The 26,928-nt window shown below is 48.2% G+C and overlaps 1 protein-coding gene across 1 annotated transcript in view; it reads right to left on the bottom strand.

Annotated features, from left to right (window-relative positions):
• The window catches only part of LOC119465139 (methylosome protein 50), a 99,533-nt gene that overhangs the window by 12,492 nt on the left and 60,113 nt on the right, over positions 1-26,928 (bottom strand). Inside the window, exon 8 of the mRNA XM_037725938.2 lies at positions 3,996-4,073. Within this exon, the coding sequence (XP_037581866.1) occupies positions 3,996-4,073 (78 nt within the window). The remainder of the gene's footprint in view (positions 1-3,995; positions 4,074-26,928) is intronic.

Genomic DNA, 26,928 nt, shown 5'->3' with positions numbered 1-26,928 from the left:
AAAGTGATCGTATTCCTGAATGCAACTATATATTTTCAAGCTGGCAATGCCTAAATGAACCGAGTGCGTGCGCGCACCAGTCACCCCACGCCGCTGCCATGCTGGTAGCATGTTTACGCTTATCCCGCAGACCGCTGTCTGGGTGTTAGATTTTGCAAACTTTGGGCAGCTTCGGGTTGTCTTGGGATCCCAGTCCAAGTGACTTCCTATCAGGACCAGAACTAGCTGGCAGCTGTCTCATTGCCAGCGGGCTGCCAGAACTCTGAAAATCGAAGAGGCCCATTGTTGTAGCTGTTGCAACCAGATTTACCAGGCTCGAAAGAAAGCCTACAGGCGGGCTCATTTTTTCACGCCTTACAACAGAAAACTGTGTGAAGTAGACCCATTCGATGCTGTGCCTAGTTTTCGAGGGCCAAGATCGAAAGTCGAAGAGGCGTTCCAAGTGCAAGAATGCAAAAGTGCACTCCGCATTCTTGCAGGTTTGAAACATTCTTTATGCTCACTTCCTAGTGTTTTTTTTTCATGCATCTGGCGTGGAAGCCTTTTGCAAACAAAATAAATCAGGCATTCTGTAAATGCAATACCTGCAGCAAATATTACAGCAATTGTTTTACAATGCAGAACACGCTCAACGAAGCAGGAAAATTTGCGGCAGAACACCAGGCGTGCCGGAGAGTTAAATGGCCAGAAGCGAATGGGTTAATTATTCAAGAACTTTCGGGGATATTCATAATCAAATGCTACACTCAGTAGGATAATTTAACATTCATATATAGGCGGAAGCCTAAACAGACTCCCCCCCCCACCCTCCAAGTGACGTAGCTTACTGTAGGGAAATGTCGGCCGAGTAACGCATCTGCTATCTGCTCTGGCGAGCTTCTGGGCTGACATGCTCCATAATCAATCACCCATGTCACATGGTGGGTTCGTCTTTGTGTCGGAACTTTCACCTCTGAATCTGAAATTAGCATACTGAGTGCCAAACTTGAGGATGAAAATAGTCGCAGTTCGCTTTCGCGTGTTGCGATGCGCATCTCGCATCATCGCAAAGTGCAAATACATGTGCGACCTTTGACTGTGCAATGCTGTCAAATTAGGCTGTGATGCGCGAATTCAGTTTGGAGCTTTCTGCCTACACGTCAGCTTTCACCATTTCGTCAAGTAAGTGCAAAAGGACAAATTTCATGAAAGCGCTGGTGGTAGTTGGTGACATGTTGCACGTGGACCCAATCTTGGCTTCTAGCCACCAGTCAAGTCCGTGATCTCACGCTAAATCATTGAGCCTGTTAACTGGTTCAATATATTGGAGGCCACCTTGACGTGACGACGTGCTGCCCGCCACCACGTCAGCTGGCAGCAAACTTTTGTCACTGCTGTACAATGCAGCTAGGCCCAACCAGCGGCGCTACACCCGTATCCAGCGGCAAAAAGTTGCTGCTTGGTGCAGAGCCATCCAAAATCTTAGCAGCAGCCATATGGCATTCTTAAAGCCGTCAAATCAGTTTGCCAACAAACTCGGGGGATATGTGACAAATGAAATAGCAGAAAAGTTGTTCTCGACTGCCATGTCTACGACATTGTGTGCATTATGCTTGAAAAATTGAATGAGACACCATGCAGCATCCAAAACTTCGGTCACCATTTTACACTGTTTATACAGAAGAGTAGCGTGGGGTCTTGCTCGACACAAGCGTGGCCACTCGTTGCTGTTTGAGAAGCGACGCTGTCCCGTCGCCTAAGCACACGTCGGGGTGGAAGGTATTGAAAATAGACAAGAGCCCCACCCCCGCAAGAAACACACTTAATTGGAGAGCCTTGACTTGGTTCACCGCAGAGCTAACGCAACAGCTGGTCCGTGCCTTGCTGCTTTCGATCAATGGTGCGGAGAAACGGCGCTTGAGAACTCAGGTCCGCATTCGAAAGCCTGAGTAGTACACACTAAGCCCTAGCAACCCTTTTGGTGCAGGGTGGGTGCAGATTTCTCATATTTTGCTGAAATGTAGCAGGATGTAACAGGGTTCGCATCTCGGCACAGTTTGGCACAATCAGCACAGTGGTAGCATCACTGCATGCATTTGCGTGGATGGTGGATGAACAAAAAAGAGAGGAGGGGGGCATCGCGCGAACTTGCAGCCTTCCAGATTTCAAAATCTTTGACAGGTGACAAATTGTGCACCGAACCTGCCAATGAAACTGCACGGAAGGGCGCCTGCTCCTTACTGTTGGCGGCAGCTATGCGCATAGCGGTGACTTAGTCACGTCATATGCGGTCATTTTCTTTATCTATTGGCCATACGATAACCCACCTGCTGTAAAGTTTGGATGACCCTTCTGTATTTTGGAGAAAAACTGGAAAGCAAAACTTTTCATTCAATAATTAAAGGATTGCCACAAAACACAGGTCTACTATTCAACTGAGAACCTCATTGGTATTCAGTACAAATGAACATTACAAATTCATTAGTTTCAAAGGCAAAAAAAAAAGAACTTTTGTTCAACAGAAGTTATAAAAACAAATATTTTCCACACCTTCATATACTAGAACTGAGCTGTAATCAGTGCTGGCATACTAATTTGGTGTTGCCTTTAAAGGAACACTGAAAAGAAAAATGATTTCTTCTGTATCATTAGATTACCCTTCCACAATACCGAAAACACCACTCTTACCGCGAGAAGCCGCTTGGCTTATAAGCCAGAAAGAAAAAAAAACACGGAAGGCGAGTGGCGACGTCACCTTGAAGTTCCCGCACCAGCTCACCGTGACGTCGTGGATTTTGACAGCGTCTTCTAGGTCCCAGTTATTTTTTTAGCGGTAAAGATTGACTGCATTGTGTTCCAAGGATGGCAAGTTTCGTAAACTTTTGCTGAGCCAACGTGGCTCAAATACAAAAAATTACTTTAGAAGTCGTGATATCACACTGAAGTGCTGACAATGGGGTTTCCGCATGAATTAAAAAAAAAAGCACTTTGAGCTTGATTTCCTCTTTTATTAATTGATCTATTCCAGTGTAATTAACGACAACAGAGTTTTCAAAGAATACTTAATCAGTCTAAGTTGACCTTTTGTTTTGCTTTAGTGTCCCTTTAATAACAGTAGACCATACTGCATATTTTGATTTCTATGTACCCCAGTTACTTCTAGCTTGCTACATTCCTGCTATGCAATGCTAGGAGACTCCCTAGCATGTGCAGCACCATAATTTCTTGTCCAAAATTTGTAAGCATTCAATTTTTTGTGAAACATATTACAATATTTAATAAACGATTCAATATTTGGCTTTTATTTCTTGCTTCGATTTGATATTCAATTCAAAACCTACCATTCAGTATTCGCACACCCCTAGTTACAAGCGGTCTGAACTGTATATCAAAACTTTCTCGCCAATTTTACAGCAAAGGAATTCTTTTCTAATCAGATTGCATATGCGAAGCGAATATTGGCATACATCCTGGAGCTTAGGTGAGCACCAACAATTAGGCTGGAATGTACGACACAGTCATGTATAGATAGCCGATGCATTTGACTGAGAGAACAGATTTCGACAACAGGCGGCAGTGCTCGCCGCTATCATTGTGCTTTGAATGTCAGTGTTTGCGAATGTCAATGAAGTGCTTTTCTGGGCACAAGTTCGCCCAATAAAGGGTTCAATTTCTGACTCCCCGTTTTGGTACTAGTACCTGGTTCTTCACTGTAACTACAACGTGACAATATGCACCCTGTCTGCTGTGATAAGGGAAAGCACACTCAGGTAACACATTTTCACAGACGCACAGAACCAGCTGCGAGGCATGCAAAAAGCACTGGGACACAACGAGCAAGGAAACACAAAAGGGTGTGATGTAGGGCTGGTTGGTTCATCTTAGAAAGCCTGGGACCAGCGCAAGACACGATGACGCAGACAAGGAACCGCTTGTACGGTGTCTTCTTGTTTCCATCCTCGTTTCTTGCGCTGTTCCCTTGTTGTGTAAGGATAGTTGGTGCACGTCCAACTCACGTGATGCTGTCCTCCGTCTTTGACACGTCAACCACTCGCACAATTGGGTCGTTGGCACACACCGCCAACAAGCTTGGCCTGCATGAGAAGATAATTGCAGGGATATGAGCTAAGCACACTCATCAAGTTTTTTTCCGTGTTTTTTACAGAGCACCTAATACCGTGTCTTCATTTTGCAATGACATTCACGATGTTCTAAACAGTCTAGTTGTTCGGTACTCTAATTTACCCCCGTTATTGCTGGGAGATTTTTATTTCCTGGAAATTTTATGCCACAAAAATTCTGTCACACATAAGCGAATGTCTTCAGTGCGTAGATTTTGTTAGTGTCTGTATTAATTACAACCTATCGCAAATTGTTCTTGACCCAACCTGCACCACTACACTTAGTTCTAATACTCTTGATCTCAGTGCACTTGACCTGGTTTCATCTCTGACCTTCTTTCAAGGTGTAAGTGGCCACAAAACCTTGTATTCTTCAATTAAAGCTTGAATATCAAATAAAAAGAGAAAAAAAATCATTTCGATTACAATAAAGCAAATGTAACTGCCATTTCAGTCGAAATGGAAGATTTCATTACGATTACAGTTTAACCTCAAAATAACGAACTTCAATATAACGAAATTCTCGATATAAGAAAGTATACAGTTGAAACCACTTATAGCAATCCCGGTTTTAACAATATGTCGGTTATAACAATGAGAAGCTGCTGCACCGTCAACTTTTGTATATTTTCTATGGTGAAATAACCCGCTTACTACAATGCCCCATGCCGCATTATCGGTTATCACGATGAAGCCTGGCTACTGGGTGGCCGTGCCGAAAGGGACTGGAATGCACACTCTTTGAAAAAAAAAAGAAAGAAAAGAAGTTTGGGACGTTGCACACACACAGCTGCGCGCTGTTTTCCATCCTTCTCCGCATCGCCAGCCTCTCTCCCGTCACCCTTCCACCCCTCCAAACACGAATGGGCTGCGCTCATAGCTCTACGCCGTGCCACCCTCCGAAACAAGAAAGGACCGCGCCAACTGCGCTGATAGCACTGGGCTGGCAGAGCGCCGCAAATGTGCGACGCAGTAGAGCCAAAATCACCGAAACGAAGCGATGGAGTTTACATCGCCATAGTCACCAGTGAAAATCATATGTGAATGACAGCAACGCCGGAACGCTTAGTGCCGATTTTTGCCCTTAAAGCCTTCATTCTTGCGTTTACCGCCGCGCATAGCAGCGCGTTGGCCGCATGCCTTCATGGCTGCGTAGTCGCCATCCATGATCACAGCGATCGCAACCGCGGTTTCGTCCGCAGCGGTTGCAGTAAACAGCAGTAGTTTCGTTTTGACTCAGTGCATGTGTCAGCTACGCCTTCAGAACCGCAAGGTTGCCATCCATAATCGCGTTGACAGCGGCCGCGGTTGCAGCAAACAGTGGTTTCGTTTTTACTCTGTGCAAAGCTGACGAGGATGAAGAGCACCGTCTACATCGCGATGGGCGGCGACCTGGCGGCACTGGCAAAAAAATAATCGGGATGTGCGCGCAGTAGTGAAAAGCATGTCTCAGATGAAGCCGCGGCCGCGCTGTGACAGAAGTTGTGAGGCCTTTGCCGCTGCGAGCGCTTATCAGTAACGAGATGACGATAATTGAAATTTACGCACTGCTATTGCGCAAAATATAAGCAGGATTTTGCTGATACATTCAATAAATAAAAGCGTGTTGGCGTAGAAAGCATTTTTTATTGTTTTCTTGACACTCCCCATAATTTGACATTTGGTTAGTTGGGACACTTTGTTTCGGTCCCGTGAAATACCTCGAATTAACAAAGTCTTACTGTACTCAAAATAGAGTCTGCACTAATTCTAAGACCTCTTGTGATGAAATGTTATAAGTGTCCCCGTGCCATAAGCACTGAAAGCTGTCATTCTTTCTCGACATATGCCTTGGTTGCGATGCTGTCTTGCTATTACATATCAGCGTTTGGACGAGCGAGCGAAGTGGTGCAACCTAGGACTCTGAGCTTGTGACCACGCAGCCTGCCTTGCAGTGTTCTAAAATGCAATAAAAGGCACTTTACAATACTGGCAACGAGGGAACGAGACCCCGCAAAGCAAGTTTTCCTTGAAGACGATGCCTAAAGGCAAAATACCAGAACTTGTGCCCGGCAGCAACTGGTCATCATGGGTAGAGAGCCTGGAGTTCTACTATGAAGCCAACGACATCGTCGAATCTTCCAAGAAGCGAGCGGTTCTCACGCTGTGCGGTGAGGTGAACCTGATACGTTGAGCGGAAGCGCGGAGATCCAGTCTCAAGCAGGGAGTACAAGGATTCCTTTAGAAGTTATGCTACAAGACAGATTGGTATGTGGGATCCACAATTCTCATCTTCAACAACGGTTGCTAGCTGAGGATAAGCTAACGTTTAAGCGTACGAGCTCATTTTGACTGCTTAATCAGCAAGAGATCAGCAGAGACAGATTCAAAGCACTCAGCAACAGGCTGACAATTTTGATGTACAGTAAAAGCTCGATGATACGAATCTCACGGGGTCACGGAAAATATTCGTATTAGCCGAAATTCGTATCATCGAAACACAATTAAAACTACTGTCGAATCTCGATAATTCGAACTCGAAGGGGCCCGAAAATTTGTTCGAATTAAAAGGACGTATTTTTGAAGTATTCGTGCACCATAGCACGATGCACGAACGGTGCGAGTCGTGAAATATCGCGGCGCGCAAGCGCACAGCAAGCGCGGGCCACGAAACTGCCCACGCCGGCTAACCGTCCCGGCTAACGGTCGCTTCCCGATAACGACAGAAAACGAAGCTTCAGGGAGCGAGCGGGCGGCACCGGCACACGGGTGCGCGCGGAGACCATCGAAGGTGAGGGAGGAGGGCGGCAGGGCAGCGGATTTGGCCGCGTCAACTCCGCCGCTTCGGTGGCTCCCCTTGCCCTCCCTCTCAACTCCCTCGTAGCTCTCTCACCTTCGACTCCATGCGCACATCTACGTGCGCGCCCGCCGCCGTGCTGGCGCCAGCTTATTTTAGCCGCCCCCTGAAGTTTCGTTTTCTGCCGTTATCGGGAAGCGAGCGTTTGCGGGCGTGGCAGTTTCGTTGGCCCGACTGTGCCTCCGCCGCTGCTTCCCTCTGCGCTGCTACCGCAGCGTGCAAGGTCAACATGTGACTAGAAAATAGAGGAGAAGGGTTCACTGCCATTTTATCCGCGTGGCTGAGACGTCGGCACTAGTGTGTGCTCGAATACGGTTGTCTAGAACACTCTAGTCGGTCCGTACACGCTTGTTCCGGCGCGATGCAGAAACGGCGACCTTGCAATTTGAGAGACAAGAAAATTTCCGCCGCGGGTTTTTTTTTTTTTTTTCGTTCCTTCGCGCGCGGTATTGAGGGGTCTCTTTTGAGCTTTTGCTCTATGGCGGTGTCGGAGCAATGCCGGTCGGAGGCACCGCCGCGTGATTTGGCGCGCTGCTAAGAGCATTGTCGGTGCGCGATGTTCGAAATAAGCGCGTTCGAATTCGCTTGCTTCGCGTTGAACGAAAGCACGTTTTTCATGATAGTCTCGCTGTGCAACAATTGTGCTGAGTGTTGACGTTGCGAGGCCTAGCTCCTTGGCCAACTCCGTCCGCTTCCTCTTGGGATCCTCATCGACCTTTCGAAGAATGTCTAATTTCTCTTTAAAGGAGAGTGCTTTCCGCTTGCGAGACATAGCTCGCTGCGACTAGGCAAAATGGCGCAAACACGAAGAACGCGGCCCGAAGCGCAGCAGCCACTCCATCTGACGGCTCGCAGAAAAGGAGGAAAAGTACAAAAGCACCAAAAGCGCCACCTCTTCGCGCCCAGTCGCAGAGTCCGCGCTGTCTGGCGCCGCGCCTCCGCACCAAAAGAGAAGGAGAGAAAGCGCGTGACTGCACGCTCTTTCGTGGCCGTCGGTGGGGCAGCGTTTATTCGTATCAACCGACGCAGGCTGAAAATCGATTCGTAACAACCGTTCTCTAGCACGTTGCAAAGTAATGGGGCTCGGCCGGGACCACAGAAAAATTCGTATCATCCGGAAATTCGTATTAGCCGTGATCGTATCATCGAGCTTTTACTGTACTATAGGCGTCAAATGAAACGCGAACAGCGGAGCGCATGGCCGAGGCTTAACTTAAGGTATAGTGTGCACCGTCCAGTCATCACCATTGACAGGCGCGTAGATTCGGTTTGACCGCACTGCGAGGTTATGCTCCCCCTTTTCGTTTCTGTTCTGCTTCTCTTTTAGTTCAAAGCAAGAAAAGATACTGGCGCAGTTATGATGATGGCGCGAACCGTACCTGGCGCACCACTGTTCCCGTTTCCCTTGAAACCGATAGCACTTATGGTTTCGCCGCACTGCGCGATAATACTCACCCTATGCCGAGATATTTTAGTATCTGTATTCTATTTTTATTTTCTCGCTTTGAAATAAAAGAGAACCAGAACAAAAACGAAAAGAGGTAGCATCCCCTCGCAGTGCGGTCAAACCGGATGTGCGCGTCTGTCAATGGTGAGGACAGGACGGCGGGCACTATACCTTCAGTTATGCTTCGGCCACTGTACTGTTAGAAGTCACTGTACGAAGCCACTGTTATGCTTTGGCCACTGACGATGTACTATCGGCGTGGCCGATAGCCACGCCGATAGTACATCGTCAGAATGTTAGCGAGTGTTTGACAAACAAGGCACCTCAGTGCTTCTGATGCTTAGCAGATAATAAGGCTGACAAATTTTTCTTCAAGGACGCTGCGTGTAATTTCTGCCACAAAAAGGGTCACATCGTGAAAGCTTGCCTGTCGAAAAAGACTAAACCACAGAAGTACCAAGGAAGCCATCGTTTAGAGGAGGACGATGTTTTAGAGGAACAGGAAGACGGCATCCTTACTGTTTTTCACACGGGACTAGAGGTGAGAACCATAGCTAGGTTCGTCGTGACAGTGCGATTGTCTGGTCGGCCACTCAAGATGGAAGTAGACTCGGGAGCAGCGTTTTCTATATAAGTGGAGCAACGTTCGCTTGCCTCTGGCCTGATGATGCCCTGGTGTTATGAGAACGCAAGCTCGCTCTATGGACATGGTCGGAAGAATGTTTGGAAATCCTAGGCTCCATGCTTATCAGTGTTTCTTTCAACTACAAAGGACAGCTAGCCTTGCTCGTGCCTGGAGGAGTTGGAGCCAGCTTGTTAGGAAGAAATTGGTTCGAAAAACTGGGAATTACGCTGCATGGCCTGAACAATCTCACGGGAAGAACAACTGATGCCACATTCTCTGTGGTGTTCGATAAAGCTCTCACTGGACATTCAGGGCCACCTGTACGCATTGACCTTGCTGAAGACGTGACATTGAAGTTTTTGAAGTGCCGACAAGTGCCACTTGCATTGTGAGATGCCGTATCTTGAAAACTCTGCAAACTCTAGGCTCAAAGCATAATCGAGCCAATTTCCGCCTGTGACTGGGTGATGCCAGTGTTCATTGTGAGGAAGAAGAATGGATCCTTACGATTGTGCGGGGACTACAGGAGCACAGTAAGCGCAAGCATCAAGCCAAGGACGCATCCTCTGCCAACGGCAGCCAAGTTGCTTGCAACTCTTCGAGGAGGACATATCTTTTCAAAGATTGACTTGACAAGCTTATCAACAGCTGCATGTCAACAAGGCCACTTCAGAGATGCTGACAGTGAACACAATTAAAGGCTTGTACGCAGTGAAGCTTTTACCATTCTCCGTTTTTACGTCACCATCTATATTCCAATGCTTCATGGATACTCTACTCGCTGGACTGCCCGGTGTTCGCTCCTATTTAGACGATATCCTCATCATGGGAGCGTCAAATGAAGAGGATCTAGATCGACTGAAAGCAGTGTTGCTGCATTTGCAAGAAGCAGGTTTCAAAGCAAACAAGAAAAAATACATCTTTGAGAGACACGAAGTGCAATTCCTAGGCTACAAAGTGAGCGCTAAGGGAGTTGAGCCAATGTCTGAGAAAACTGAAGCAATAACGAGTGCGCCAGAACCAACAACAAGTCGGCGCTACAATCATTCTTAGGAATGATAAGTTTTTACAGCCGGTTCCTCCAAAACAAAGCGTCCATCGCCGAATGTCTTCATCGTCTACTGGATAAAGAAGCTAAGCGGAGATGGGATGTCCCGCACGAAGCTGCTTTCAACACACTTAAGGACGCACTACGTGAGTGCACGGTCCTTGCGGATTACAACGACTCTCGTGCACTGATGCTGAGCTGTGAAGCTTCGCCTCATTGGCTAGGAGCAGTTCTTGCGCAGTTGGACAGAAACGGACATGAAATACCAGTAGCGTTTGCATCAGGAAAACACAGCAAATGTGAGAGAAACTACAGCGCAGACCACTTATAACGTAACAGCTTTTAGCGCGGGATCGGTTATAGCGTGGGTTTTCTTGACCACCGATATATCTCCCCACAGAACTCAATGTATAGGCGGATCATTTTTTGCGTAGGCGCGCGAAGCAGAATACCAGTTACAGCGTGGTTCTTTTAAGCGCGTGACCATGAAATTGGTGCACAGAGCACAGCCTTTTCTAGGAGGCGTTGAGTACGGCCCACACGGTTGCCAGGCGCACGCGTGGGGACCAGCAGCGAAAAGCGAAACAAAAAGTCGCAGTTTCTCCCAAAAGAACCATCAACTGCGATAGAAAATTTACTAGTAGAGTATACGAAGTAAGGATAGTAGTTTTATCACCTGCATAAACTTGGACACATCCGCTTACTGACTGAATTAACAAGTGTGGTGTCAGCGGGCAAGCAAACATGAATAGATTGCACTCGATGACCACAGACAAGCACTCTAAAAACGTTGGCGTGAGCAAACGCGACAGGAGCAGCGACCGAAGGTTCGTGCGGTCTATCGCTTCAACGGAAACAGAGCGGCGAAAGCACAGTGCATAAAAAGTTCAGAGTCGTGTGGAGACCGCTTTCAAGATACGGTGTGCGCGACCGCCCTCAGCCGTGCAAAGTACAAATACGCAGTGGCTTGCCGAGTAAAAGCCGCGCCCCCTCCCTTCCCTCCCGTGCTGCCTTCGCGCTTTCCTCCTTTCGTGTGGGAGATTGAGTCGCCAGTTCCCCTTGTGCCCAGTCGCAAGATACGCATTGAGTGGTGCAGCTAAACGTCGCCTCCCCTCCCTCCCTCCCTTCCCCCCACGGCCTTCTGCACGATGAAAGTCGCGTTTGCTCTCCGCCATAAGTTCGCTCTCCGTGAAAGCATGCGTCCCTCGCACGCTTTTACTCGCACATACAGCAGCATACAGCATACAGCATTTTTTCCCCGTTTTCTTTTTTTTCAGGATTGGGAGCATGGGTGCATGCGTGCGTGGGGACCAGCGGCGAAAAGCGAAACAAAAAAGAGGGCAGGAGACTGGAGGAAGGAGGGCATGTGTTTTCATCATGATAGCAGCATCCAATCAGGGTGCACAGAGTGCAGGGTAGATCGGTAGCGCACTCTATTTTTTTTTTCTTTTTTTTTGTCAGGAGTGGGAGCGTGGGCGTGCGCGTGGAGACCAGTCTCCAGACGAAAATAACAGCGTTCTTCCGCTGATGCCGCACTTGTCAGGAGAACTTGGTTTCTGTGCGGTGTTACGATATTGTTTTGCATGTGTGTGTGGTTGAAATATGTAATAAATTGTGTTTGAAAGGTGGGTTGCTCATTTGGCATAAGCAAAAGCCGAAAAAAACATGCTTTGGTTATAACGCGGTACTGCTTATAGCGCAGATTTTTACAACTCCCGCGACTTATGTTATAAGCGGTCTACATTGTAGTCCCAGCTCGGCAGAGAAGGGCTTGCAACTGTGTTTGCTGTCACGCATTTTCATCAGTATATTGTCGGTCAGCATGTACTCATAGCGACTGACCATAACCCAATTCTTGGAATAATGTGCCTTAGGAAGCAAATTCAGCAAGTGTTATCACCCTGTGTGCTTCTCTGGTGCGTGATTTTGAGCGCCTATGACTACGAGTTGTTGTACCGAGAAGGGAAAAGACATCAGAATGCGGATGCGCTCAGTCGACTTCCTCTAGCTTCCGATGTCGATGAGCTAGTGGCACCAGGTGACACGTTGATGATTGATTGACTGCCAAGGAGATAGCAAGGCTGACAGTGGAAGAATCCACACTTTCTCAAGTTTACAAGAGGCTACAAACAGGATCAATAGCATCATGGCAAGGTATACATTTCCAACCCTACAAGAGTCGGGTACAGGAACATTTGACGCACTGCAGTTGTGTAATATGGGGCACACGGGTTGCGATTCCTACAGAGGCTAGAGTGGAACTCTCCTTCACTCTAACCACCCACGAATGACTACGATGAAACGCTTCGCTCGCAGTCACCTGTGGTGGCCTGGATTGGATGCCGACATCGAGACCAAGGTGCGGTCGTGTGAGACATGTCAGGTGCACAGCCGTCTCTTTCCAGCAGTTGCAATGCCGAAACGGCCCCGCCCAAGTGAAACATAGGAGGTCGTTCATGTTGATTTTGCAGGGCCGGTGAACAAACAAAGCTTCTTAATCGCAGTCGATGCCTTCTCCAAGAAGCTAGAAGTCTACTTCCGCAGCCGCTGATGTGCTACGATCACTGTATGCCAGGCATACAAGTGATAGTTTCTGATAATGGCACAGCAGTCGTTTCGTCATAAATGCAACACTTCTTCAAATTAAACACGATCAAACACGTAACATTAGCTCCATACCACCCGGCTACAAAGGAACAAGCGGAGCACATGGTTGCAGAAACTAAGATGGCACTCAAGAAACTGATGCATGGAAGCCTCTCCTGCCGTCTGTCACGGTTTTTATTTAAGCAGCATACGACACCGCACACCACAACACAGAAAACGCCTGCAGAATTATTGTTTGGCAGGCAGCTTCTGTCTCATCTGAATACGCTGCACCCCCGAAAAGACACCGAAAAGGGGAGGGTGGACGACATGAGAAAATATTATGTGCCAGGCAGTGGCGTAGCCAGAAATTTTGTTCGGGGGGGGGGGTTCAGGTTGCAGCACGGCCTCCTCCTTATAGAATTTGTCGCGGGATCAAATGCACGAATAGTAACTGCATTGCCAATTTCATTGTATATTAGATGCTGCAAACGAACTATTGAACGCTATGCACTGTCCATTAAAATATGTATGTTTTCATAACAGAATATATTGTATGCCCCAAAAATTGTGGCAGAAATAACTGATATCAATGCTTCCGTGTTTTTTTGTCTAATTAATAAGTAAAGAAAACATCTCATGAACTTTAGAACTATTGACCCTTTTCGCGGAGCAGTTTGTTTTAGAGAAACGAGATGGCGCTCACGGCGGCACGCCATACCTTCCTCAGCGACCGCGCATAAATACGAAACCATTACCGATTCTACCTTGCTTCTGTGCGATCAGCTGTCGGAAATGCAACTGAGTTTTCGCTAACACACTGTGCTCCAATTATGCTGGATTGAATAATGTGGATTGAAGACTTGTGCAGTAGTTGGCTGCAAAAATAGTGACTGGCATGTTAAGGAATAGAATGAATCTGTGTGGCGAAGTTCGCGGACCGCTGCTGCAACTGTCCGAACGTATTACCGGCACTTCGTGATGTACGGCTTTCCTAGAGGATACAGAAATTTGCTCATCTGCCAGCCTTGTATCGCTAATCTTCAAAGAAAGGGCTTCATCCCCAGAACATCGGCAACAGTGAGTACCACTCGTTAAACAATGACAAAGGGAGTAGCGCCGCTTCCTGTCATAGTAAGTTTCGCACACGTTATCTATACACATCTGTCCAAATGTCAGGAAAACTTACGACCACTCTATTGCCGACGTATCAAGAATAAGTGAATGGACGCACACTTGAATATATGCGCACTGTATAGACACAATAAATGACGGACTACACCTATGGCGCACCAATGGTCGAATCTGAATGTTTCGTGACGGTCCACAAGAGTAAGCAAGTTACTCACTGTAATATATATTTGCTACAAGATATTACAATGTACAAAACAGCTACGTTTCAAGCCTTGTGCGCAGCAAGAACAAATCTATCGGATTCGGAACTGAGCACACCCGCAAGCGATTAGGCAGAAAATAATCAGATAGTGGCCGCACCGAGGAACTTCACTGAGTCAGAAACTGACAAGCCACTGCTTCAAAATATTTGCCGAATAAAGAACAAAGAGCAAAACACACTAATCCTGACTGAATTCATAATCGCAAAGCTTGGAATGCATATTTAGCCCCGCTTTTAGAAGAAGCACCATATAAACTGCCTGCGCCGTTTGGACATAGCTCAATCAGCTCCGAAAGCGCTTTTGCATGTTCTCTGAAGCTGTGATCAAAGCTTCGTGTCGTCCACCTAGTCACCGTCTACGATATCTCCAAAAACAGAGGTTTTCTAAGCCGCGCCGGCGTCATACAATTCCATTGTAAACAAGGAGGCAACGGAGGCAGTTGAGGCAAGCAATGGACGCGTCACCACGTGATCAAATATGGCAGCGCCCACGGGATCGCCGTGAAAAGGGTCAATATCAGTTCGAAACCAGCAAAGCAATGCATGCAGCTTATATGAAAAACGTAAAGGCCATGAAATGAATAAGTTGAGGACAAATATTTTGATGAATCTTTGTCATTCAAGAACCTTGTTTACATATTTCTACATATGCAACAGCCAGGAAGAAACCTCAATGACGCTATCCCTCGTTGCAATCGATTGCGCAGGAGCAGGTGTAATTCGTCGTGTATTGTAATTTCACCGAGATAATACTCGCAGCAGTGAGTACAAATAAAAGTGGGAGTTCTGCAAAGTATATATTAGAAATGCGAAGATAGAATGGAATATACAAATGCGAAGATACAACTCGCTAAAGGGCAAAAAAGGAGTCGCTGGAAACAAAGTTCACTGCTTGTATACACAAAACCTCGCAGTAAGATATTTAAAAATACGTATGAGTCTCCAATAAATCTACGTATTTAAGCAAATGTCAGTGTATATAATGCGTCACATACGACAAATAAACATGTTGCTCAGTCACAAATAGTAAACTTTGAGCACAGAAAGACAGATGATCCTGGCAAGAACATAACTATGATTGCAGAAATCGTGATATGTACTTGGGCCATGCAGCGGTCGCGACAGCACCATACAGTAGAATAATAGAGGAATAATGCATAAATCAGTACGAAAATGTGTAATTTAACTGCCTGCACAATGCCAACAATTATTCTGCACTCAAAATTAAAGGAGGGTATTCCTTCGTTTCAAAAAAGAAATAAAAGCAGGTAGCTGAAAAGGAAAGAAAAGGACAAACGAAGGCCACAGATGATGCGGTAAGTTGAACTACCCAATATCCGAGTGTTTTTGGCGAACGCCGCGTGGGCCGGGCTTTCAATGAGCAAGGTCGGTCAAAATTGGTTATTGGTATCCTCGTAATTTTTGTATTCGCGTGATAATTGTGATCATGATGCTAACTGCTAGAATAAACGGCGAAAATTTCTGCGGTTTTAAAAGCTAATGAGCGTCATACGTTTTCATAATTAAGAGCTTATGGGCCTGAAGAAACAGTGCTTTTTACTTGCATTGATTTTTGCTGCTTCGCTATCTAAATGACAAACTTCTCTTGGCGGGAAAGTTGAGCGAAGCGGTCACGTTGATGCCGGCGTCTCTGTGGGTGTATAAAAGCGCCAGCCTAACCATGCGTTCCACAGACATTGTAGAGCGCAAGTAGTTTTTAATAAACTCTTGTTAAAAAATATTCTCTCTGCGCTAGCACTGGTCACTGGAAGGGTGACTAGAAGCTGCAGCAGTATTTACAAATTTACATAGAACCTGCTGTCGCAGTGAGAGATGGGCATCTATTCTGGTGCTAAAACCTAAAACACTCCCTTGATGTCGTTGGCATACTTGTTTAGGTACCTTGCAGAAACAGTAGGCTGTTCGACTCCAGCGATGTCCGTCGTTTCGTCAGGAAGTATGGAGAAGCAGCCTGCTTTTGAATCTAAGCTTTCTTTGATAATGTCACCACAAATTTCTATAATTTGGTTTTGTGCGTCTGGGCTTAAATACGAGGCAATACTGGGGCAACTTTCCAAATGGTTCTTCAGATATGTATCTCCACAATCAGCTCGCATGCGAAGCAGCACTCTGAAAATTCCTGTATTTTCAGCAGGGGCATTGCTTAAATCCATAGGGCCCCTGTCCCTGTGGCCACGGAGAGCCAGACCTTGTCGCCCGGAAAAAAAAAAAAATCCTCAATAATAGGCCATTCACTTTCTTCTGTTTTCTCATATTTTACTTTGCCTGCCCTGGTCCAGCTGATCAATCACATTGGGCACGCTTCCTGAAAATGTTTGGAGAAAATTATCAACTGCTAGCTGACATTCACGGTGATATTTAGTATTTTCGTGTGTGTGGGAGATTGCGAGCGCGCGCTTCCATTTATGGAACGGCTTGGACACGAGCGTTCCAGTGCGCGCATGTTGGCCCAAGTTTATAACAGCATTAACCCCATAAAGTTCCAGAATTGAAAATCTTTTAAAGCATGCTTTTGGAAATTTCAGCGCACCTTTCGCGTCAAAAGTTTATGAGAACTTTATACCCATAAAGTTTCGTAATTGAAATCCATGTGCTCCGTATATTCCGCGGCCGCTGCGAGATGCCGCAACGCGCCCGCTCGCTATCGAAAAGCCGTTGAACGTTTGTGCTCGGATGGGGCTCCTTGCGTTACGTGACTCCAGGTGCAAGGGCGTTGTCACGAAATCCAGCCCGAGTTCGCAATGTTCGCGCCGAAATGTCTTTTCAAGCGTGAAAAGGACATTGTCGACAAAATCCAGAATGATTGCCGGCGTCGGTGGTAGTTTTGGTCGGCGGTGCATGCCAGCACGAAAAAATTTCGGGAGGGGCTGAAGCCCTATCAGCCCCCCCCCTGGCTACGCGCCTGGTGCCAGGTGACAAGGTGTGGATAAAGAATTTCCGGAACAATAACCCCGCCTGGCAAATCGCTGTAGTAGTTGAAGAATGCGGCATGAGATCATTTGTAACGATGACTCAGGATGGCAGGCAGCACAGGCGTCACATGGATCATATAAAAAGATATAGGTTGATTGAAAATGCAGTTCAAGAATCGCCCTATTATTCTTGTTCAGGAAATTACTCGAAGACAACCACTTCATTACCACACAACCCCTACTCAGTTCCAGCGCCGAGCGTCTGACATAAAATGCACCCACATCTTTTGATTCGTCCCCGAATACGTACCTCGGTTTGCCCAGACGCAAGGAAACCTGAAAGAACGCAGCAGTCAGAACAGTCGCAAGCCGTTCCAGACTGTATACCACGTAGTCGCTATGGTCGTGTTCTGAAGGCGCCAGAGAGACTAGGCATTTGAACAGGTCCACATAAAATTGACTGAGATGTGTTAAGGGTTCACTAGAGGGGGGAAGTATCATATATATTAAAAGTTCGTTAAATCGCACCTCATTAATTCAAACTTCTTTATAATTCGAACTGACTGTAGCAGTCCAGCCACACAGCATAGGCGTCTATGGGCAAACTAACTCGTTATTTTGGATGTGCATCAGCTCCTCCATCAATAATTTGAACTGCGCGCTGCCACACGATGATAAAAGAAAAGTAACCCAGAAAAGTGGTTATGACGATAGTGCTGACTGAAAAAAGACAGAAAACAGAAAAATTGCTGTCCCCTGGAGCGTTTTGTCAGCCAAGGAAGAGCGGGCATGGCCTTCGAGACAAGCGGATGGCGCGTGCTCTCGATTGCGGGCGCTTCTAATCTTGGAGGTCATAGCGTGGGCCACTAGAATCCATGCCTGTACAAGCCAGTGGCAAATCCAACATGGTGGCCCCAAGATCGGGTAGTTTCGCTATAGTGAACTAGAATATACTATATATTCTAGTTCACTATAGTCTGGCTGGGAACGAGCGATTTAATCCGGAAAATTGAACTTTGGGGCCTAAATTCGTCCGAAAAATCAGTCGCAAACTTGCATTAGCTCTACGGGAACCTTGACGGTGCATATATGAAATCCGGAATATTCATCAAGTCCGAAAAACCTGTCCGCTACTGTAATGGAGGTGCTCAGTGTCGCGCGCCTATTTTTCAACTTAAAGGAGGGTGAAGATGTAGCTCTGCGTCATTTTCGCGCTTTGGAAGACAAACTGATGACCATCGCATTCCAACCTCCAAAAAAAGAAAGAAGCAAAAAGTAATCACAGATTATTTTGTGATTACAGTAAAAGCTCGATGATACGAATCTCACGGGGTCACGAAAAATATTCGTATTAGCCGAAATTCGTATCATCGAAACAGAATTAAAACTACTGTCGAATCTCGATAATTCGAACTCGAAGGGCCCGAAAATTTGTTCGAATTAAAAGGACGTATTTTTGAAGTATTCGTGCACCATAGCACGATGCACGAACGGTGCGAGTCGTGAAATATCGCGGCGCGCAAGCGCATAGCAAGCGCGGGCCACGAAACTGCCCACGCCGGCTAACGGTCGCTTCCCGATAACGACAGAAAACGAAGCTTCAGGGAGCGAGCGGGCGGCGCCGGCACACGGGTGCGCGCGGAGACCGTCGAAGTTGAGGGAGGAGGGCGGCAGGGAAGCGGATTTGGCCGCGTCAACTCCGCCGCTTCGGTGGCTCCTCGCCCTCCCTCTCAACTCCCTCGTAGCTCTCTCACCTTCGACTCCGTGCGCGCCCGCCGCCGTGCTGGCGCCAGCTTATTTTAGCCACCCCCTGAAGTTTCGTTTTCTGCCGTTATCGGGAAGCGAGCGCTTGCGGGCGTGGCAGTTTCGTTGGCCCGATTGTGCCTCCGCCGCTGCTTCCCTCTGCGCTGCTGCCGCAGCGTGCAAGGTCAACATGTGACTAGAAAAGAGAGGAGAAGGGTTCACTGCCATTTTATCCGCGTGGCTGAGACGTCGGCACTAGTGTGTGCTAGAATACGGTTGTGTAGAACACTCTAGTCGGCACGTACACGCTTGTTCCGGCGCGATGCAGAAACGGCGACCTTGCAATTTGAGAGAGGGGGAAATTTCCGCCGCGGGGGTTTTTTTTTCCCCCCCTTTCCTTCGCGCGCGGCATTGAGGGGTCTCTCCTGAGCTTTTGCTCTATGGCGGTGTCGGAGCAATGCCGGTCGGAGGCGCTGCCGCCTGATTTGGCGCGCTGCTAAGAGCATTGTCGGTGCGCGGTATGTTCGAAATAAGCGTGTCCGAATTAACGAGATTCGACTGTAGCTAAATTAAAGAGTCAGAGGTGAACTCACTCAGGCACATGTACGTAAAAAGCATTTATTTCTTGAAGAAAAAGTCTCTAATGTCCTTCTGCTTCTTTTTCTTCGTCAGGTCACTAAGCAGACTTTGTTCAAATCCATAAAAACGCGTACACGTGTCGTCGCTGATTTCATCCGCGGCCATAGCACGCCTCACAACGTCGAGCGCGTGCAGCGTTTCAGCCGCCCGTGGTGGTCCTTCGCCGTCGCCCACGTCTATGTCGTCGCTATCATCGCTAGAATCAGCAGCCTCGCATGTGGCCTCTTCGACAATATCTTCTACCGTGCGCGCGCCACAGGTGGCGAGATTGTCATCTGCCGTGCAAAAGTCATCAGCTGTGCACTCGACATTAAGCCGTTCCCAATCCTCAATTGTATCTTCCGGCTCAGGGGGCACCTCTTCTGGACTGCCGAAGAAGCCGCATTTGCTGAAGCAGTTCGCTACGGTAGTCGGAGTTACCCGATCCCATGCCATAGCTATAAAATGGATACTACCGTGAGCTTAAGTTTCTCCGATCCGTCAGCGTTACAGCATAAGAGAACCGTAATGTGCTCTTTGCTTTTTTTGCCTCCTTTGCATGCTTCGCCTTTTAAACAGAGGCTCTTCTCGGGTTGCAGGTTAAAAAAAAGACCTGCCCTCATCAGCATTAAAAACATCACGAGGCTCATACTCCGAGATGAGTGACGGCAGCTTCGCTAGCCAGTCGCTGACAACTGCCTCGTCAGCTTTTTTCGCTTCGCCACAAACGCTTTTATAAACGAGACCGTGCCTAGTCTTAAAACGCTGCAGCCAGCCACCTGAGGCCTGGAATCTATCGATGTGCAGAGCAAGTGCAAACTGGTCGGCTTTCTCCCGCAAAACTTTACCGTCAATATTTACACCAGCTGCGGTTAGTACTTCTTTAGATGGCGTCGTCTGCTCCGCTTGTTGCGGTCTCCTCGCGAGCTCCGGACAGTTACCGTAATCTCGACGAGTGTTAAAGCGGGCGCTACGCGGACATCGCAGTAGCGTGACCGATTCCGCTTTTTGTGGATGTCTCAGACCAGCGGCTAAGCATTCTGAGTATCGGTGACGCGGACTTCGCGACCAAGCTTCGGGCACGGAATGCTCGGACACGCGGCTAAGCCTTTCGCGCGTAGGCGTCTCCGACTCGGCGATGAAGCATATCGCGCGCGGACTTCTCGGATTCTTGCCTAAGCATTTCGTGCATTGGCGCCTCCGACTGCGCGACTAAGCAAATCGAGCGTCGACTCCTCGAGCCCGCGGCTACGCATTTCGCGCGTCGGCACATCGCTCATCGAGTGTCGACTCCTCGGACCCGCGGCTAGGCACTTCGCGCGTCGGCACCTCGAGCGTCGACTCCTCGAGCCCGCGGCTAGGCATTTCGCGTGTCGGCACATCGCTCATGGAGTGTCGACACCTCGAGCGTCTATTCCTCGGACCCGCGGCTAGGCATTTCGCGCGTCGGCACCTCGGACTGCGCGATTGAGCTTACCGAGCGTTTGGACCCGCGACCAGGCATTTCGCGCATCGGCACCTCGGACTGCGCGACTAAGCTCGTCGAGTGTCTATTCCGCGGACCCGCGACGAGGCATTTCGCACATCGGCACCTCGAACCCGCGACTTGGCACATCGCGCGCCGACTCTATTGTCGTAATGCCACGATATCTCGTAACAATACCTATCATACCACCCCTTTAATTCATAAAGAGAACCTCATCATGAGCTCTGTTCCCTAGGCCACTTGGGCTGGCACAGACACCTGGCAGCAGAAGTGAGGCATGATACAAAAGTACAGGCTGGAAAGCACCTAGCAGCTGCATTGCTGCCTATCTATCAGTGGCTCTCCTAACCTCCATAGCCAATGTCAATGGAAGATGATTCAGAAGGCTGCTGTGAGCCTTCATTCAGTAATGCATGGTCGATTCTATCAAAAGAAAACAACGCCTCACTGACTGCACTAGAGGCTGCTATCAATGAGGCAGTCTGCAGATACAATGCTAGAACTACTGTATTTTTATGCCCATATAGTTATGCACCTCACTTGGTTTGAAACCCAGGCACCATGCTCTTTGTAGAGCAGCAGTAAAGAATGCCATACAAACATGAAAAAGGCAGAACGAAGGCTCAGCAGACCAGAGGCCACATGTCCAAGAAACCCCACGTCACAAAACACACCATAGATTCCAACTTTGGTGCGTTTTAGAGAACTGAAGAGAAGGTGCAACTTTGAGAGCCGTTTTCTCAAAACTGTTTTTTCGCCTTTCTGCTCAGTTTCTGGAGCTGATTTCTTCGTTACCGTTTAGCCTATTTTGATTCTGTTTTTTTTGTCACGTTCCTTGGACTACAGTGCAGGTCGAGACAGTCTCGCATTTTTATCTTGACTTTTTATAAATTTATGGCATGGATAACTTCTTTAAACCAAGTCAGGAGAGTCTCCTCAAGCTTCACATGCTGAGCGGTCTTCGCTTGCTTAGCGTTGACGTTGAACGAAAGCACGTTTTTCGTGATAGAGTCTAGCTGTGGAACAATTGTGCTCAGTGTTGACGTTGCGAGGCCTAGCTCCTTAGTCAACTCCGTCCGCTTCCTCTTGGGATCCTCATCGACCTTTCGAAGAATGTCTAATTTCTCTTTAAAGGAGAGTGCTTTCCGCTTGTGAGACATAGCTCGCTGCGACTAGGCAAAATGGCGCAAACACGAAGAATGCGGCCTGAAGCGCAGCAGCCACTCCATCTGACGGCTCGCAGAAAAGGAGGAAAAGTACAAAAGCACCACCGCTTCATTCGCGGAGTCGCGGAGTCCCAGTCGCGGAGTCCGCGCTGTCCGGCGCCGCGCCTCCGCACCAAAAGAGAAGGAGAGAAAGTGCGTGACTGCGCGCTGTTCTCTTTCGCAGCCGTCGGTGGGGCGGCGTTTATTCGTATCAACCGACGCAGGCTGAAAATCGATTCGTAACAACCGTTCTCTAGCACGTTGCAAAGTAATGGGGCTCGGCCGGGACCACAGAAAAATTTGTATGATCTGGAAATTCGTAGTAGCCGTGATAGTATCATCGAGCTTTTACTGTAACTCTGCAAATAATCAATATTATGAGTTACAAGTGCCTTCTAGCAACCCGGTCTCAATGCTGGCTGTTTTTCAATGACTTCGGTTTAATTAGCAGTCGTTAAGCATCCCTCTAAGAGCTTCTACTGTGTAAAACCTCGTTAATTCGGATTTCACGGGACTGAAAGAAATGTCCGAATTAACCGAATGTTCAATTATCGAGGGTATCCAGAAAACAATAAGCAAATGCTTACTACGTCAACACGCTTTCATTTAGTGAATGAATGAGCAAATACTGTTGCTATTTTGCAGAAAAGCAGTGCGGAAGCTACAATTCTCGTCATCTCGTGAAGTCACTGGCTCTCGCAGCGGCGATCGAGGCCTCGCGACTTCCTTCGCAGCGCGGCTGCAGCGTGCGACTTCATTTGCGACACGCTTTGCACTACCTCGTGCACATCCCGATTATTTTTTCGCCAGTGAGCTGATCGCCAACAGATAGCCTGTCAATTGCGATGTAGCCGGTGCTCTTCATCCTCGACAGCTTTGCACAGAGTCAAAATGAAACTGTTGGCCGCAACCACTGCAGAGGAAACTGCGGTCGCTATTGATGTGATTATGAACAGCGACTTTGCAGTGTTGAAGGCACGCGGCCGACACATGTACCGAGTCAGAACGAAACTACCATTCGCTGCAACGTCTGCAGACGAAACTACGGTCACTCTCGATGCAATCATGGATAGAGACTGTGCAGTTTTTTAGGCACCGGGCTGCGGAACAAACCACGGCTGCTATGGATGCTATCATGGATGGTGAATACGCAACTATGAAAGCCCGCGGGCAATGTGGTGTTATGCGCGGCGGTAAACACAAGAATAAAGGCTTTAAAGGCAAAAATAGGCACGAAGCGTTCCGGCATTGTATTCACGCACAATTTCTGCTGATGACTATGGTAATGCGGACCATGTGGACTCCGCCGCTTCGTTTCGGTTGGACGCTAGCGCCGTTCTTGCTCTTTTGCGTCGCACATTTGGGTTGCTCCTCGCTCGCCGTACTCCGATAGTCGTCCTAATTAACCAATGTGAGGCCAAATACGGCCGAATTAACGAGAGTTTGATTGCACTGAATAATGCATATGCTGGCTGGGACCAGAGGACGAGTCCGAACTATCCGATTTTCCAAATTAACGAGGTTTTACTGTATCAGCGTTTGGACGAGCGAGCAAAGATGAAGAGAGCGAAGTGGCACAACCAAGGAGTCTGAGCTCCTGACCTCGCAGCCTGGCTTGCAGTGTTCTAAAATGCAATAAAAGTCACTTTACAATACTTGTCTTGACCCATGACGACTGCACCCAGTTTGGACCACATAAGTTGCACGTCACCGTCAAAGTAGCCTGCCCAACACCACCATTGGCCTCAAACATGTTGCACGCTACGCCCTAGCCTCTCGATTGGGGGTGGGAGGGGTTACTTTGCACTTCGTGGAGCTTAGAAGAGTTCCCTGGGACCAGCATGCTTGAAAACCCCTGCCCTAACCATTGATTGCACGGAGAGTAAATTGCAAAAGTTCATGGACTGCGGTATCCGAGAAATACCTCTGCAGCCTCTGAATGCAGGCTGGTATTTGGATTTTCAGCCTGTACACTTAGTACATGTAACAACACAGTGTTACAGTAGAACCCAACTGATACGTTTTTCACGGGATCGTAAAAAATGGCACAGTTTCGCCCTAAGGGCGAAGCAATGAATGCGATAGCAACACAGCAATGTCATACGAAGTAAGGTGAGCGGCTTTGGTAGCAATATGAATTGTAGTAAACATGAGCTGATTAAGTAAGCAGGTGTGCTGCGGCGTAAGTAGACCGACATGAAGAGAGACTCGATGACCACGAGAAGGCGCGTGTGAAACGGTGGTGTTGATGAGAAGCGCTGCCCGTGGGCAGCGCGTGCGAAGGGACACACCTGTAGCGCTGCACTGCCGATCCGGGCAGCATTGCATGTGTAGCGTGCGTTGGAAAATGTGGCCCGACTATTACTAACTGTGGTGTGAGCGCGCACAAACAAACATGAATAGATCACACTGAATGACTGCAGACAACGACTGTCAAAACGCTGGCAGCAAGCTGCGGTGGCGAAGGTACGTGCGGTCTATCGCTTCAACAGAAACTGAGCGGTGAATGCACAACGCATAAAGGTCAGAGCCTTGTGGAGATAAGAAACGGTGCAAGCGAGCGACGAGCGCGGTTGTTGGCAGAGTAGAAATACGCCCCCCCCACTCCCTCCGGCGCTCGCTTCCTGCTTCCTTGCTTGCGCGTGGAAGATTGAGTGCGTTCGCTCTCCGTGACAGCGTGCGTTCCCGCATGGTTCCGCTCGGGCATACGGTGCGCGGCGAAGATTTTATCTATACGGAACCTCACGGCGATGGCAACGACGACGCCGACGGCAGAAATCCGGTGGAAGTGTCCATATAATTCCTATCGCAATAAAAAAACGTAAGAGCAGGGAAACGCAAGAGCCAGGAAACAGGAAAAATTTAGAAATGGGAGTAGTGTTGAACTGCACACAATATTATTTTAATCCTTACTTGTGAAAAAAACTCGTAGTTTCTCCCAATAGCCAAAGTATCGATTGCGATAGCAAATTAGTAGACAGCTATACAAAGTAAGAATAGTAGTTTTATCGTCCGCATAAACTTGTAAGCATTCGCTTATTAACCCTTTGCGGTCCGAAACTTTTACCCACTTTCCGGCTGTTCCGGTCCGAAACTATTTTGCCAGTTTGTGGCGCCGCTAAGAAAACCACCAACTGTGGAAGAAAAACTCGCAGGATATTTATTTTTTCTCTTGCATTCTGCAGGCAACTCCTCTGCCGATATTTGAGCAGCGTGTGATACCGCTCGAAGCCTTCTCCTGGGTGCAGGCCAGGGTTGTTACTGCAGGTTTTGCAGAAAAACACAGTTTCCCTCCTGCCTGCGTTTGTTTTTCAATCACTACAAGCGGCACAGTCCTTGCTGCTTCGGCCTGGGAGCTTGTAGATGAAATGGCTCCTCCCATCTAGCCTTTCCTCGCACTCCTTCAGCGCAGACGAGCCTCGCTTTTTGGCTCTAGCCCTCATGTCACCCACCAGCTGTTGGATAAGGTTGCGGCGGTACTGCAGGTGTCGCTGTTCTTTCTCACCATGATTCTGCAGCTGTGTGTGCCTCAACATAAAGCTATTGACAATGGAAACCTCTAGAAGCTTTCACTAAGTGCACCACCGCAAAACGCACGCGGTAAAAATGTGGTCATGCTTCTCAGCGAACCGCGCCAATGTGCGGTTGCGCGCACAAGTGAGAACGCTCTGGTATCCAGAAGCCGTGCTGAACATTATGCTGCAGCCTAGTGCAAAAAGAAGTAAACTTCAACAAACAAAGTTTATTTATCCCTCAAGGGATGGCGCATCATATATAGAAAGAATGCGCACAAATCGCAGTGAGAAAAACCGCGAAATTTAACCCCCGAACACCCTTGTCGGGTGGTGTCCGACAGCGGACCGCTACGGCCATGTTGCATTGTCGGGCCCTGCCCGACAACGGACAGCAAAGGGTTAACTATATTAACAAGCATGGTGTCAGCGCTCACAGGAAAACATGAACACATCATACTCGATGAGCGCGGATGTGCTGTCAAACGCTGGGGTGAGGAATTTAAGCGCCGCTGCAGAAGCGAGCGAAGTGACCTTCGTGCTGTTGTCTATCATTTCAACGTGAACTGAGTGCCGAGAACACACAGCACGCACAATGCTACGAGCCGCCGACACACCTACACTGCTTAGACTTTGCCCCCAACGCAGATCGCTTTCAAGATACGGCCCGCGCCACCGCGCGCCGTTGCGCAGTACGCAGTTGAAGCCAGAGCACAACGCTGCCCGCTATCCCTCCCCCTCGCCGGTGCCTCGAGCGCAACAGAAGAAGGCGCGTTTCTTCCCTGCTTTTCTTTATTTTGTGTGCAAGATGACGCGATCGTCGGCTCACCTCGCACGCTTTCACTCGCGCATACAGCATGCGGCGCGCGGCGACGGCGTTATCGCCCTTGGACTTTATACGAAACATCTATGAGCCAAATCCAATTTTAGGGCCGCAACGCGTCATAGACACCATCTTTAGATAGCAAATACGGATCTCAAGGGCCATACTTTTGCTGGCGGAAACCGAAAATACGTCTTAAGTGTCGCCCCCGGCACTTGGGGTGGCCAATGCCATCGTCAAGCAACCAAGCCAAGTGACATGAAAAGTCAAAATGGCCACTCGGGCCGGCGCGGGGCGGCAGTTCGCAATGTATGATGCAGGCACAGTTGCACAGTTGCGACATAACAGCGGGGTTAACAATGCATTGGGTTCTATGGGAGCTGTGCCGGGACCGGCCGAAAACGATGCAACAGCCGGGAAAACGCAGCACCCGGGAACGTAACAGCGGGGTTCTACTGTATATACTTTTACTGGGTATGGTCACGAACTGCTCAGAAATTAAATGCTTTCTCAGATCGTGCAGTCCATAAGCTTTTGTGGCAGGCTGTACATTTATTATTGGCACGGTTT

Source organism: Dermacentor silvarum, chromosome 9 (genome assembly GCF_013339745.2).
Source record: "Dermacentor silvarum isolate Dsil-2018 chromosome 9, BIME_Dsil_1.4, whole genome shotgun sequence".
In the NCBI taxonomy this organism is placed as follows: domain Eukaryota; kingdom Metazoa; phylum Arthropoda; class Arachnida; order Ixodida; family Ixodidae; genus Dermacentor; species Dermacentor silvarum.
Note: the sequence above shows the minus strand (reverse complement) of the source record. Positions and strands in the feature narration are given on the sequence as shown.